The sequence below is a fragment of the Lygodium microphyllum genome, chromosome 5 (genome assembly GCF_053477565.2).
Source record: "Lygodium microphyllum isolate KBCC chromosome 5, Lygodium_microphyllum_v1.1.10, whole genome shotgun sequence".
Lineage (NCBI taxonomy): Eukaryota > Viridiplantae > Streptophyta > Polypodiopsida > Schizaeales > Lygodiaceae > Lygodium > Lygodium microphyllum.
The window spans coordinates 157,063,831-157,078,003 of record NC_141139.1 but is presented as its reverse complement, the minus strand read 5'-3'; the positions used below and the strand labels follow the sequence as shown (position 1 = coordinate 157,078,003).

At 41.2% G+C, this 14,173-nt stretch overlaps 1 protein-coding gene across 1 annotated transcript; it reads right to left on the bottom strand.

The window, feature by feature from the left end:
* Nucleotides 1-2,927: 2,927 nt before the first annotated feature.
* LOC148036581 (uncharacterized) lies at nt 2,928-5,805 on the bottom strand. The gene is made up of 4 exons (XM_087678571.1): nt 5,398-5,805; nt 5,166-5,299; nt 4,739-5,064; nt 2,928-4,631 (listed from the first exon to the last, which is right to left on the bottom strand). Exons 1-4 carry the CDS (start codon nt 5,448-5,450, stop codon nt 4,101-4,103), a joined length of 1,044 nt encoding a protein of 347 aa, XP_087534697.1. The 5' UTR covers nt 5,451-5,805; the 3' UTR covers nt 2,928-4,100.
* Between the last annotated feature and the right edge of the window lie 8,368 nt (nt 5,806-14,173).

Here is a 14,173-nt window from a genome sequence, read left to right as displayed (position 1 = left end):
TTGACCCGTGGGCCATCTTGAGCACAGGTTTCTCTTTTGGCTTCAACACATCATCTGCATTTTGCTTCATTTTGACACCCTTAGTCTCAACATGCACTTGACTCGAACTTGGCACCTTTGTCGCATCACGCATTGCATCATTCTTTTACATTTTCACTGGACTTCGTTTTCCACTCGACACTTTGCCACCTACACACTGAGAGGCACATGGCTCATTTTGTTTAGACTCACCCCAAGTTCACGAGTTCTTCTTGGCCATATCAACATGAGAGGCACTAGCCATAAGGAAGATCAAGGAAAAGATGAGACAAGAAAATAGAAGAAAAGAGATAGAAGAGTGAGTAGAGTTAGCTAGGTAGAAGCTAGAAGAGAAAGAAAAGCTAGAGCAAGATATGAGAAACAAATAGAAGAAAACAAGAAGAAGAAAGTTAGGAAAAAGATTAAGCAAGTAGAGAGAGTCGAAGGAACCAAGTTGGATGAACAAGTATGGAGAGCTAGAAAGCCAAAAGAAGAAGAGGAACAAAAGATAGACCTAGGCAAAGTAGGCCAAAAAGAAGAAGGAAATATAGAGAATGAGAAGAACGAGGATGGGATGAAGCAAAAGGCGAAACCAAATGCCAAGAAACGTAGGCAAGCTACTAGAGCCAAGATGAGAGATGAGAATAAAGATGCCTCCAAAACCCCCCCAAACTCAACTCGTGGCTAAGGACGAAGCAAACCAAGCTTTTGATCCAAGGCCACATCCCATCCTAGTCAACTCGAATCAAAGTAGAAACCAAGTGCACTTCAGCAATGGAGTCATTGGTTGCACCTTTGAGCCCTTATGAGCTTGGACAGAAAGTCAAAGAACAAAGTCTCAAAGAAGGGAGAGCATAAAGGAGTGCTCGCAATATGGTCCAATCAAGGTAACTTAGTGCCATGGAAGGAGACCTTACTCGTTGAGCCTTGGAGAACTCTCCAACTCACTCTTAGGGTGAATGTCTTTGGAAGGAGACCTTACTCGTTGAGCCTCTCCAACTCACTCTTAAGGTGAATGTCTTTGGACTATGGAACCCATTGGGACCATACTCAATGTTGGTAAAGATCAAGATCTCGACATTCAGGCTGCAAGGAGTTGACATCCCGATCCTATGGATCCGTGACACACCAAGCACCACACATATGGGTGTCACCCCAAGAACTTCAAGGATACCTCTACTTCCGCAAACCAAAGTCCATTCTAAGTGTGATGGCTTAGCCCATTCCCCTCCAAGAACTTCAACTCCAAATGAGGCTAATAAGAGCCAAAGAAGTGCCATGTACCAGGACCGCACCTTCTATGCAAAAAGGCAAGCTGAACCAACTAGTTTGTCTAAGTTCAAAGCAAGCAAGAAAGATTCGACAAGGAGGCCAAAGGAAAACAACCCAAGTTATTGACTTGGCGATGAGGACAAAGCGTCTTGGTAAACGAACAAAGAGATCCAAGTCCCCAAGGCCCAAGCGACGGCACAAAGAAAGGGAGGAACACAAGGAGCAACGCAATGGACTACCTCCCTTAAGGCATGGCACAACATGGCTACAACTGTGCCACCACACCTTGACCCCAATAGTGCGACAACTGGGGATTGCACCTATAAAGCTTGGCATGCAAAGCTATATGTGCCAAGCCACCTCAAGTTAGGGCTACGAAGCCTCCACTCCTCAAATGTAATTGAGTTGAGGGTGGACTGGAATGCAAAAAGCATAAAAGAATTAAGTCCAAATGGGTAGACCCTAGCCAGCTTGATAGAATAAGATGTGTTAAGACCCCCAATTCATACTATAGCAAACACTTACCAACTTGATAGAAAAGGTTGTGTTAAGACTCCGCTAATAAGTCAAGTCTTAGACTGGTAGACACTGGCCAACTTGATAGAATAAGTTGTGTTAAGACCCCGAAATGAGTCAAGAAACCACCCTTAGATTGCTTAGGACAACACTTCATTAAGTGAGGGCGAGTGTAAAGGTATGGGCTTTGTAGTTATACCATGGCGTTGAAGCTAAAAACACCTATATAGGGAGTAGTGAGCTCTGCTTGGTTTCCACTCTACATGTGATTCCCCATACTCAGTGGTAAACCCTCACATGTGCGGCGTCATGAGGGTGTAGTCCTGAGATGTACCTCAATGATATATCTTTCGATGTCATGAATACGAAGATTCCTTATTGATATATCTTGTGTGTCATTCCACTGTGCCTTGTTTTGCCTCATGACAAGTTATGACTTGAAGTCCCGTGAAAGCCAAAAGGGAAGGGAGAAAAAAAGAGGGGATAATGCAAGGGGGAGAGTAGAGGTAAATGGGAGATTAGGAAACAAGCCTACAATTAGAGGATCCAAGGGTAAAAAGGAAGTCGATGAAATACGCACACCACCCTATCTCCCTAGTCCACCTCAAATGTCTTGTAATTAAAAAAGTCATTATTAACTCCTAAGCTAAAGGACCCTTTTGGAGCCCACATTTCAACAAAGTCAATTATTAAAGCAATCAAAATGTTTCAAGAGAACCAAATTATGGATCAAAGGTGAACTTACATTAGCATAGCTCAAAGCATGACTTGATGAAATCACCAAGATAAAGACAACTAGGAACAACTTAGGGCAAATGGAAATTTTATTAACGTGGCAAAGTCATCGTAGAGTCGTCGCGCTATGTATTTAGTAGCTTTGATAGCTTTCTAGTTGGTTTTTTTTTTTTTGTGCTGATGGCTCTCCCTAACCCAGGTCTCTTCTCGTGTAAATTGTACCTTGGAAGTGGAACATAACTTGAACATTTATGGTTTTTGTCTCTTTGTCTTATATATCTTTTGAAGGATTTGAAATGATATTTGATACAATCCATGTACGCAATTTGGAAATAACAGCGGCAGAAGTTGTGCCCATTCACCAATTTTGTTATATACATGGGCACGATCATTGACCTCTCCTCAAGCGCAGCTTTAATTTCTGATGTCATAGTACACAAGGCCATATATTATGCATCTCTAAATGGTGAGAGCTTGTGCACGCGGATAGTCGTGAAGAGTGACGCGTAGAGCGATGAGAGATTATGCATCTATCTCGAGGTCGCTACAGGATTTGAAAGCAGCAGTGTTCGGTTAACAGGAACGAGAGATTCAATAAGAATGAGAAGAGATTCGTGATTCATGACCAACACTGATGAGCACACTCTTCATAGATTGCATGACATTAGCATAAATCAGACAGCGCGCATGGGGAATTCATCAATAGACTTGAGAGTATAGATTGATTTGATTATTAGAGCAAGCTGGGTGGAGCCTCCACCCTTGCATTATAGCTGTCGGGAAGAGACTTAATTTGTAGAGCTAGAGCCTATTAAGCTTAAGCCGGTCGAGTCTTCACCTGACATTTGCTGTTGGTAACCAGCTTTTCAATGCTGGAGCTTTGCTTTGGATGAAGGGGCGGGTTGAGGCTTTGATTTAAAAAAGCTTCGCTCGATGTTTAATACTTTTCCTTGTAGCTGTTTTATTGACTTGACTGAAAGCTGGGAAAGGCGGATACTATCCGATTGGATTGCAGGTGTCGTCTGGTATAGTAATTCCTCGTTGATGATGGTTAAGCAAATGCACCCATCTCAAAGACAGACTAAACAAACGAGGGGTGAACATATCAAGAAATCTGTGTTGGGTGTCCTAAAACAGAAAAGCTAAATTTCAGCTGCAGATAGGTCTTACAACCTTACCCTCTGCCATAGCTTTACAATCATATGAAAGAATCTTCAAAACCCCCCCCCCCCCTCTTTAAGGCTTTTCCTTTATGAGAGTTAGCCAGGCCAGTGCTGTCGCATCCCTGAAGCGCCCTGCCTGCCCACTCCTGTTGTCCAAGAGACAATCCCTTCAGAAGGCCAAAAACTCTTGACTCTGAATTTAAAGGGCCCAAAACCCAATGTGCCAAAGCCAACCCACACGAGAAGGCCATAGATGGGTCTCTCAGCTAGTCAAGCTTCTTATTCCAATTGGGACATGACCATCATCATCTGCTGTGCTTCTTCATCTTTCACTTTTTTTTTTTCTGTTTCATGACAGACAAACCATCTTTTTTTTACTTTTTCCTTGTAACTGCTTCACGACAGATAAACCTCCACACTGGCACTGCTCAGTGATTGGCAGACTGGACACCTGCTCACCTCTGCCTTGCAGCCCACACACAGGCACAGATGCAAGCAAGGCAGCAGCAATACCGAGACCTCCCGCGCCCTGCACCGCTTGCAGGTTCGCACCTGCTCCAGCCCAATGCTGCCCAGCCTCCCACTGTGGCTGTCATCCACCACATGAATTGCAGACGCAGCATCATCGGCTTCGCTGTCCCCACACCCTTCTTTGCTCATCTGCTCCCTGCTCAGCACCATTGCCTGCTGCAGATTGGCTCTTAGTACCACAGCCATAGCCTCATTGCTCTTCGCCTTACTCTGCCACATATGGCACTCTGCGGTCAGAGACCTCATCCTCTCTTCCAGCTCCATGTTTCTCCTGTTTAACCTATCGATCTCAAGCTCCCTCTCCTGCAATTGTCGGGATGTATTTTCTTCGATGGCAGAGAAAATGATTTTGGACTGCGTTTGCTGTTTCTCAAAGACTTGCTTGAGTTGTTCAATCTGTGAACGAGTGTAGGGATTCAATGTCATTCATCAACAGAGGATTCATGCCATATCATATACAAACACATAGCTGCCATGGCAAAATACTCGCCTAAGGACAATACCTGACTGGATACTAATTGATCCAGCTCTTCTTTCTGCTGTGAGAGCTGAGCAGAGAGCTCATCATGTAGTACAGAGAGTGGCTTGGATCCAAGCTCGGAGGAGACACTCGAGTGCTCATCGTCGAAGGCGAGACGGAGGCCGGTTGAGACAACCATTGGAGCAGGATTGGCAGCACAGGAATTCAATCTGGCTTGTCTGAGATCAAGCTGGGGTATGTTAAGTTGTTGCTGTGTCATCTGTTTTCGCCGTTTCGCACTGCATCCTGTGCCTCCATTAATGGCGTCCGTGGCAGGAGATTGAAAGGCTGTGAAGCTTGGAACCAAAGCTAAACAGAAAATCAAGAAAAACATGCATCAGATGAACGAAACAGCGACATAAGTCGGCCAATCAAATGATTGAGACAAAGCACGGAGATAATTACAATACCTGGCTGAAAGAGCGTTTGCTGTATGTAAGGCTGAGGCTGCGCGGCAGGCATGGCGGGGCGAGAAGCATCGACGAAGAATGGGATGGAAGTTTGTTGCAGGTGCTTGGGGTCCATGGCGGAGAGCTGGAGGGCTCTGGAGATAGGGATTAAAGGAGGTTATAGTCTCGATCAAGGCGGAAGATCGGACACGTTCAAACAGAGAAAGAGAAAGAGAGCGAAAGAGAGAGAAACCTGCTCCTTAAATCGATGAAGCCATTAGGTTGATTCTGAGCTTGGACTTCCATGGGAGTGGAGGAGCCTGTATTTCTCTGCTGCGGTTGCTTCCGCTACTGATGATGATGATGTCTCTCTGGAGGAACGAAGGGGCAGTGGTGGCAATGAAGCTATGGCAAGGAAGAAAGTGAGGAAAGGGGCGGCGAGGAAGAGGAAGAAGACGAAGATGAAGATGGGAAGGGTGATGGTGGTGATGATGAGGCGGATGATGGTGATGATATGTGCGAGTTGTTGCTGGCATCGGGAAAGCCGGTGTGTGAATTTTTGCAGGTGTGGCGGGCAGGAGCATCACCGGCACACGAGAGAGAGAGAGAGAGAGGAGAGAGACGAATGAATAGCAGGCATAAGCAGCAGGCCTACTACTACGATACTACTACTACTCTAATTAGTGATTGCAGCAGCAGCAGAAAAGAGAGAGAGAGAGCCCGTCGCCTACGTGGCGGCCAGAGAGAGCGCGCGGGCCCACCGCCGTCGTGTTTTCCTTGGCAGAGTCTTTCACTCATCATCATCCACCCATCGATCAGACCCTCCCCCTCGCCCCCTTTCTCGAAGTTCCCCCTTAAGTCTCGGCATGCTCACAAGGCCGCCCTTTCCCTTATGGCCCGGCCCCTTCCACACCCTGCCCCACTCCTCCTGCTTTGCCGTCAAGCCTTAGAATCAAACATAATCTTCGATGCTAGCGCCAACGTCAAAACCCTGCCAAATTTTCTATTCTTTGATGTTTTAGGTCAAATCTCATGAGAGCTCACAGCTAGTTACTTACTATCGGTTATACTACGTCAAAATACATGCATTATAAAAACAACCTACACCACACTCCACTAGGGATAGGGCAACCCCACTACCGCACCACCCAGTGCAAACTAGGGGAGAAGGTTTTGTCACCCCTTGATTTCCCCAACTAGCACTCGAAAAAAACCCAAGTGCTAACACAAAGCTAGTAGGGCCATCACTTTTCATTGGTCCACAGCCCTTAGAACAGCATCTTTGACACCATAATTGTGACTACTTTCACCACTCTTCAAAATATCGTACGCCACACCCATAGGTGCGACCACTACCACGCCAACATCACACGAGCCCCTTTAGCTCCATGGCCTAGCCCTAGCTACAATAAGGCCCTTATGACGCCATGTAAAGGTGGATCTTCCAGTCCTATGCCTACTAAGTGTTGGGTCACACAACGAGGCTAGCAACAGAGTGGAACCCCACTCAAACTGCTAACCCTAGGTCATACTAGGAAGGTGTGCTATGAGTAGGGATAGCTTCACCCCCCTCACCTTGTTAGCACCTTTGAAAAACAACATTATATCGTAGTGTGAAGGTAATTCTAGCAATCGTATTGGTTATCATCAAGGATGTTGACACTCTCTTTCGTCAACCAAATCAACAAATTGAATCAAATATGTTTATATTTCAATTTGCAATTGTGAACAGTTTTGATCAACGCCATTTATTTTTGTTGTCTTCCATTTTGTTGTCCCCTCCAAACTGTGGTATGACCTTGGTGTTAGTAAAGCTAAATATTTAGCCTTTATCCCCACTCACACTTGGGCAACCCGACTGTAAGATGCTAATTGGTTATCTTGAATGTGGTACATTGCTTTCTAGAACCCTTCGAAACTATGAAGGCTTTCTTCTTTATCATCAATTGCTCTTCCCACAAAAATATTTTCATGAATATTACATTCAACTTAGACGTGCAAAGATAGAAGCGGTATCTTTAGGTTACAAAATCAAGGATAAAAGGTTGTGCTAGAAGATCTAGCATCTTAGCAATGTCGCTCTTATCCAATTTCCAAGCATATAAGATAGACCCCAATACTAGTTTGTCTTATAAATTGCATTCTCCCATTTCACTTCAAAATTTACTTTCAAAATATAACACAATTCTAATCTATATTGTTGAAAATGAGTAAAGCATCATGGAAAATTGCAATTTGTCTTGGAATGTCCAGGGTTATGCTTAAAGAGAAGGAAAGATATGTGTTTTAGGCTTATCAAGAGATAGAGGCCTGAGCTCCTAGCCTTACAAGAGATCAAACTAAGCAACCAATATGCAAAAAGCTTTGTGGTAGGCTGATGGATATGTATATTTTGTTGATGATGCATTGGGGTAGACTTGGGACTACAACCCTTGTAGACATGAATTCAAGCTTATGCTCATGTAGGCCAATTATGAGAGCTTCCCACTTGTGATTAGAATGATCAGTGAAATGGGTAAACGGAGGTGTTGTTGGTACACACAATGAATGTTGCCTCTACAGAACTTGTGTCGTGGAATAAACTGAAGGAAGAGATTTTTAATAGATATAACCAATGTGTAGGAGACTAGAACATGACCCATGCAAAAGTGGACAAGTTGCACAATGCAAATAGTATATTTTTGAAAGAGAGGCAAAATTAGGAGTTGCTAATGTTAGAGTAGCAAGAAAATGCAAGATCTTGCCTTCATGAAACATGATGGGTAAATCCCTCAATTCACATGGCATAGCAACTAGAAGGGAGACAAACCAAAGTTACGCCAATCATGGGGGATGGTGACTAACAAGAGTCACAAAGTTCAGATTAGTATACCTAAGGTCTCACCACTAGATCAACATCTAATCCTCACCTCTTTCTAGATTATGATGGCAAAAGCAACTATGCATGGATTACCGCCTTTCAAACTCAGTACTTTCTTTTTAAGCAATGAATCACTCGTGAATAAGATGGCTTAAGCATGGAGCTATTGTAGGGCATTGCATATCACATTAAGAGTTTGGTGAAAAAAACCAAGAGGGGAGAGAGGTGAAGAACACCATAGCACATACACAAAAGCAATAGAGACTTGTTGAGAACATAGAGAAATAGGGCTAAAATCTTCTTCTTCTTTTACACAAAAACTAAGTCTACAACATGATAAAAGACTAATATGAAAGTACCACAACATATGTACACGCAATCACTAAGTGTGAACCCGCTAAGTAAAGAAGAGGTGGCACAATAAATGTGCCATAACCAAGATAGACTACATGGGTGTAGTCCAATTATATTATCATTGGTGTATCCTCATATTAGTCACCGAGCATACCGCTGAGTAATATCCTGCCACATCACTAAGGCTCGTAATGGATACTAGCTTATGTGGAGTTTGGCATCTCCATACTTCCCCTTCAGATCAGCATGAGCTCGTCAACTCCAAGCATAGTCCTTAAGTAGTAAAGCTTCTTAGCTCTCCCAAGGCCTTAGTGAAAATGTCTGCAGCTTGATCTTTTGTGCTAATATAAACCAAGTCAATATCACCTGCTAGAACCTGCTCTCAAACGAAATGATAATGAACCTCTATGTGTTTGGTCCATGCATGATACACTGGGTTCCTAGCCAATTGTATGCTACTAAAGTTATCACAGTAGATGATAAACTTCTTATCCACCTACATCCCCAAATCACAATGTAGCTTGTGTAACCAAGCTACCTCACATACTGCAATTGTGACACCTTTGTAATAGACACGGTAATTATCGACTATTTGTTACTACTCTAAGTAACATCAACACTAGTAATGGAGTGGACTTGACATAGCACAATGTGTGCCTCACTACATCCAAATGTGGCTTCCGTGGAAGCTACATAAACTGGCTCTCCAAACCACCTCTATAATTTAGGTTTGCCCTAGTGATCGTCAAATAGATAAGCTTTCCCACAATCTTTTGATACATAGTGACATCCCAATCAAGTCATCTTCATGTGCACTAAGGTTAACATTAACATCCAAATGTATAGAAATAGGCTTGCAATGAGTTATACCATACTTCTTCAACATATCCTATGTATATTGTCTCTATGACAACCATATACCCTATGGTGTCTTGATTAACTCTATGCCGAGAAAATACTATATATCTCCTAAATTAGTCATCTCAGATTCAATCTTGAGGAGACCCTTCACATGGTCAATCTTTGTCTCACTATCACCCACAATGATCAAATCATCCACATATAAAGTAATAACCACAATTCCTACATCACTCTCATAGACATTGCGTGAGTGAGTAGCTTGTGCTCTGCAAAATCTAATGCTGACGAGGTATTTTACAATCCTATCATGACATGCCCTAGGTGCTTGCTCCAGCCCATATAAGGCCTTACGAAGCTTGTTTCCGTAATCTAGATGATTCTCATCCACATAGCCAAGTGGTTGCTTCACACATAAATTTTCTCTTACCACTCCCCCTACAAGAATGCATTCTTAATATCCATTTGCTGTATGATCCAACCTTTTGATGTAGCCACTACTATGACAGCCCTTATAGTGGCCATTTTAACCATTTGATGCATGATCCAACCTTTTGATATAGCCACTACTATGATAGCCCTTATAGTGGCCATTTTAACTATTGGAGCAAAAGTCCCCTCATAATAATTAGTACCATGAGTCTATGCATACCCTTTGGTAATTAGTCATATTTTATAGCACTCAATAGATCCATATGACTTATGCTTAACCTTGTAAACCCATTTGTAGCCAATAGCTTTCTTGCCTTCAGGCAAAGGCACCAACTCCCATGTATCATTATCCATTAATATAGCCATTTCTTCATCCATAGCATGATCCCAATACTCATTGCCCATTGCATTCTCAAAATAAGTGGGTTCCATATCCTGCACAACCTTAGCCATGTATGCGTAGTAATGAGCTACGTAGCTATTATATGTCAATCGCTGCATTGGCTTTCTTACTCTACTTGATGTGTGTGGACCTGGATTGCTACCGAGTGCTTTAGAATCCTCTTATGCCTTCCACACACCAAGTGTTTTAATAGACAAAATCCCAAACTCCTCATCCAAGCTATGCTTAAAGCCATTTGAATCAACATCAACATGAGAGAGACTCGATGATACATATGTCATAATAGGTGAGTCTCTAACTTTTTTCTCTTTGCATTTTCTTAACATCTATGATGTACTTGGTGGAGTAACATGTGATCTTGATCTGCTACTCCAAGCTCTATCAACAGAACCATGACTAGGAGACTCTTGTGGTCCACTCAATGTTTGTGATTACCAACCTATTTTCTACACAGCCACACTCTCATTCTCATCAAGCCCAAATGTATTCTACACATTATTGTACCAACTACTCATTTCATAAAAAACAATATCTACCGTTAACTCTCAACTCACGTGTAACATGGTCATAAGTTCTATATCCCTTTTGCTCTCAAGAGAATATCCAATAAATGCACGTTTTTATGCTTTGGGATTCAATTTACTACACAAATTATCAAGAATATACACATAAGTAGTACATCCAAATACTTTCAAATGGGATAGATTTGGCTTTCTACGATAAACTTCTCTTTGGGTGTCATACCATGTGCAATAGTAATGGGTGATGTGTTCATAATGTATATAGTAGTAGCAACTGCTTTAGCCCAATAGTAACGAGGCAAGTTTCTTTCTGACATCAATGCACAAGCCACATGTGCAATATGCATGTTTTTTCACTCAACAACTCCATTTTGCTACAGGATATATGTATATGTACACTACCTCTATATATCATTTTTAAAGAAAATATTAGAAAACTCATTGGAGATATATTCTTCCCCTCCATCCGGCCTTAGGCATTTAATATGCAACCCCGTCTCCTTCTTAAGCAAAGCCTTAAAGCTTTTAATATGAGTGAACACCTCGCTTTTCTCATGCATAAAGTAACCCCATACTTTACAAGTATGATCATCAATGAAGAAAACATAATATTTGCAACCACTCAAAATTGCAATCTTTGTAAGACCACCTGACATATCGGAATGTATCAATTCAAATGGCTTCTTGCATACATGCTTTTCATGTAGAAATGCATGCCTTGCTTACTTTCCAAATTGATATGCTTCACATGCTTTATGCATTCCATCAACCCTAAACTTGGGTAAGTCATCCATGATCTGTTTTGATTGCATATCTTTTAGCCATTGCACATTCACATGACTAATTCTCTTATGCCAAATTTCGATTTCAGCCAAAACACATGAATCCTATGTAAACATGGTAGCATCCATTTCAGGTAGACTTATATCAAGAGTAATAAATTTGCCAATATGTTTTCCTCTTTTGCAATCATTTTTTAGATCTTCTATATAACAACCATTAGATGTGAGACTGCACCTGCAATTCCTCTTCCATCATTCGGCCAAGAAAAACCAAGTTTTTTGTAATATTTGGTACATGCAACACATAAGCTAAGTACTTAGTTTTACTATCTTGTACACTCCAAGGAATATTTTCAACATGAGTAATAGAGTGAGTTTGTATCATCCCTATCTCTACATAGCTCATATGCTTTGGACTATGCATCTCTCTAAACCACTCTCTATGAGAAGTCAAGTGGTTAGAGGCACTTGAGTCTACATATCTTACTTCATTCTTTGATGAACCATCAACAATCATAGTATTTATAAAGTGCTACATAACAAACAACTATTCACTTTTGTCATCATTGTTTCTGCTACTTTATACATAATTACCTTGTTGCTTTTTCCCATTTCTAATTTCAACATTCTTTTTGAAGTAATTTTTAGAAATGTGGCCTTTCTAACCACAATGCCAACACTCCTTGGTATCACCAAAAATTTGTTGCTTATTAGAATGTGCAACTTGGCCTCTTTGGCTCCCCCTTCCTTGAGATTGTCCTCCTCTATTTTGATGTGCATCATAACCTTGACCACAACCACCACCTTGGTCTCAGCCATGATCTCTACCTCTACTAATAGAGTAAATCACTTGTTCAAACTTATTCTTGCTTTGATAAGAAGAGGAGCCCAAGCCAAGATTCTTTTCCTCAAGTATTAGCATAGACATCAAGTCTACAAAATCAAGGATATCATCATTCATATTCATAGATGACGTGAAGCTCTTGTATTCATCTCTAAGTCCATCTAAGCATGCATACAAAACATCATCATCATCATCAACTACCACATTGATAGATCCAAGAGCTTCCATAATACTCTTGATCTTCAAGGCATAATCATTAATGAATAGATTCCCTCTTTTCACTTAGTTCAGCTCTCACTTGAGATTATCTAGTCTAATTATATTTAGATGGCTCATTTTGATAGGACACTTGGTATGAGTTCTAGAGACAACACGAGCCTTGTTGAGCCTCATAGGTCCAAAAGGATTATAAAATCAGTTAATACGATTTGAAAATTGTCTCTTGCACTTAAGGTAAGGGGTGTCTAGGTGCTAGGAACATGTGTAATAGTACTAGATGTAGTCTAGGTTATCTCAAATTAGACAACTCTAAATTCAAACACTCAAGCAAGTTTCTAGAGAAAACTTAATGAAGTGGGTCTAAGTTATCTCATGAGATTTAGCCAATTGGTCCAGTTTGATGGAGTTTCTTCCTATAGATGAGTTTGTTGATATAACAATCAATCTCCAAGTGCTTTAAGATTAGGAGGATGGCCCTACACTAATTGGTAAGTATTACATCTCATACGCTTCAAGGACCATCTATTGTGGGTAGATGTTATCTCACTAGACTATGATAAGAAGATAGAGGCATTCAAGAGGGTTACCCCCAAATTATTTTGGAGTAGGCTACTCAACAACTGGAAACACCTTTCACCAAGGAGGAGCTTGAATTTTCTCTCTCAAAAATGAAGAAGGGGAAATCTCTAAGCCCAAACAAATTTTTGAGTGACTTTTTCCAAGTATTTTTGCAAATTGTGTGGTGCTAACTTGCAAATTTATGTTGTTGGCCTAGGTGAACTTCCCACAAAAGTCAAACCAAATGATTAATAGAGATCGTACCATAATCCATTAAGAGAAGTAAGATATCTCATTCGAGACTAATTGATATTGGTAAATGTGGATTTCAATAAAGCATATGATCAAATCAAATGAAATTTCATAAGCTAAACCATAAAATGCATGGGTTTTAGATGCAATCATTATTAGAATGGTAAGCACCATATTTTCCAATGCATCAATTACTATATTTCTTAATGGGTTGTGATTTTCTTCCTTTCCACAAAGAAGATAAATTAGCTAGTTCCTCGTGAGGGTTGATTTGAAAATTCAACAAGGGTCAGTGAAAGGCCTTGCTTGAGAATGGCCACTTTTGCTCAAAATGTTTGTAGATCACAAATTAGACTTGGTTGAAGCTAAGAGAGGATTAGTAAAAGTGATGCCACAAGGGCTTCTCATAACTCTCAAGATTGGTGACTAGCAAAGGGAAAATTGAAGTATTGTTCTTGGATCGTGGAGATCCTATTGTTTGCGTCTTGTAATTGGGATACAACATCACTATTTTTGCTACTTGAGGTGCCCTATGGGTGTCTTTGTCAGAATGAAGCAAAGGTTTGAGTGGTTGTGTGAGAGGTGGAAAGAGGAGGTCCTGGCCAACGCTTAAAGGCCTCCAATCTCACTTGGAAGTTAATGCTGCTCAAAATCATTCCAACAACTTGTACCTTGATTTTTTGTAGTTTCAATCTTTGTTTTCAACCACAATTCTTGGAGAAAATTAGAAAGAATTTTTTGTAAATTCCTCTAGACCAATGGGGAGGTGAAGATTTGGCACTCCATAGGAAGGAATTTCGTTATCACTAATAAAAAAGAGGGAGTTATGGATTTGGATAGGCCCAAGTAGATGTTAGATAGGCTCATATTTTCCCTAGTCAAGAGAATGACAAGGTAGAAATTGTGGGCAAAGATAATGGAGTGCCATGTTGAATCTAATGTTGCT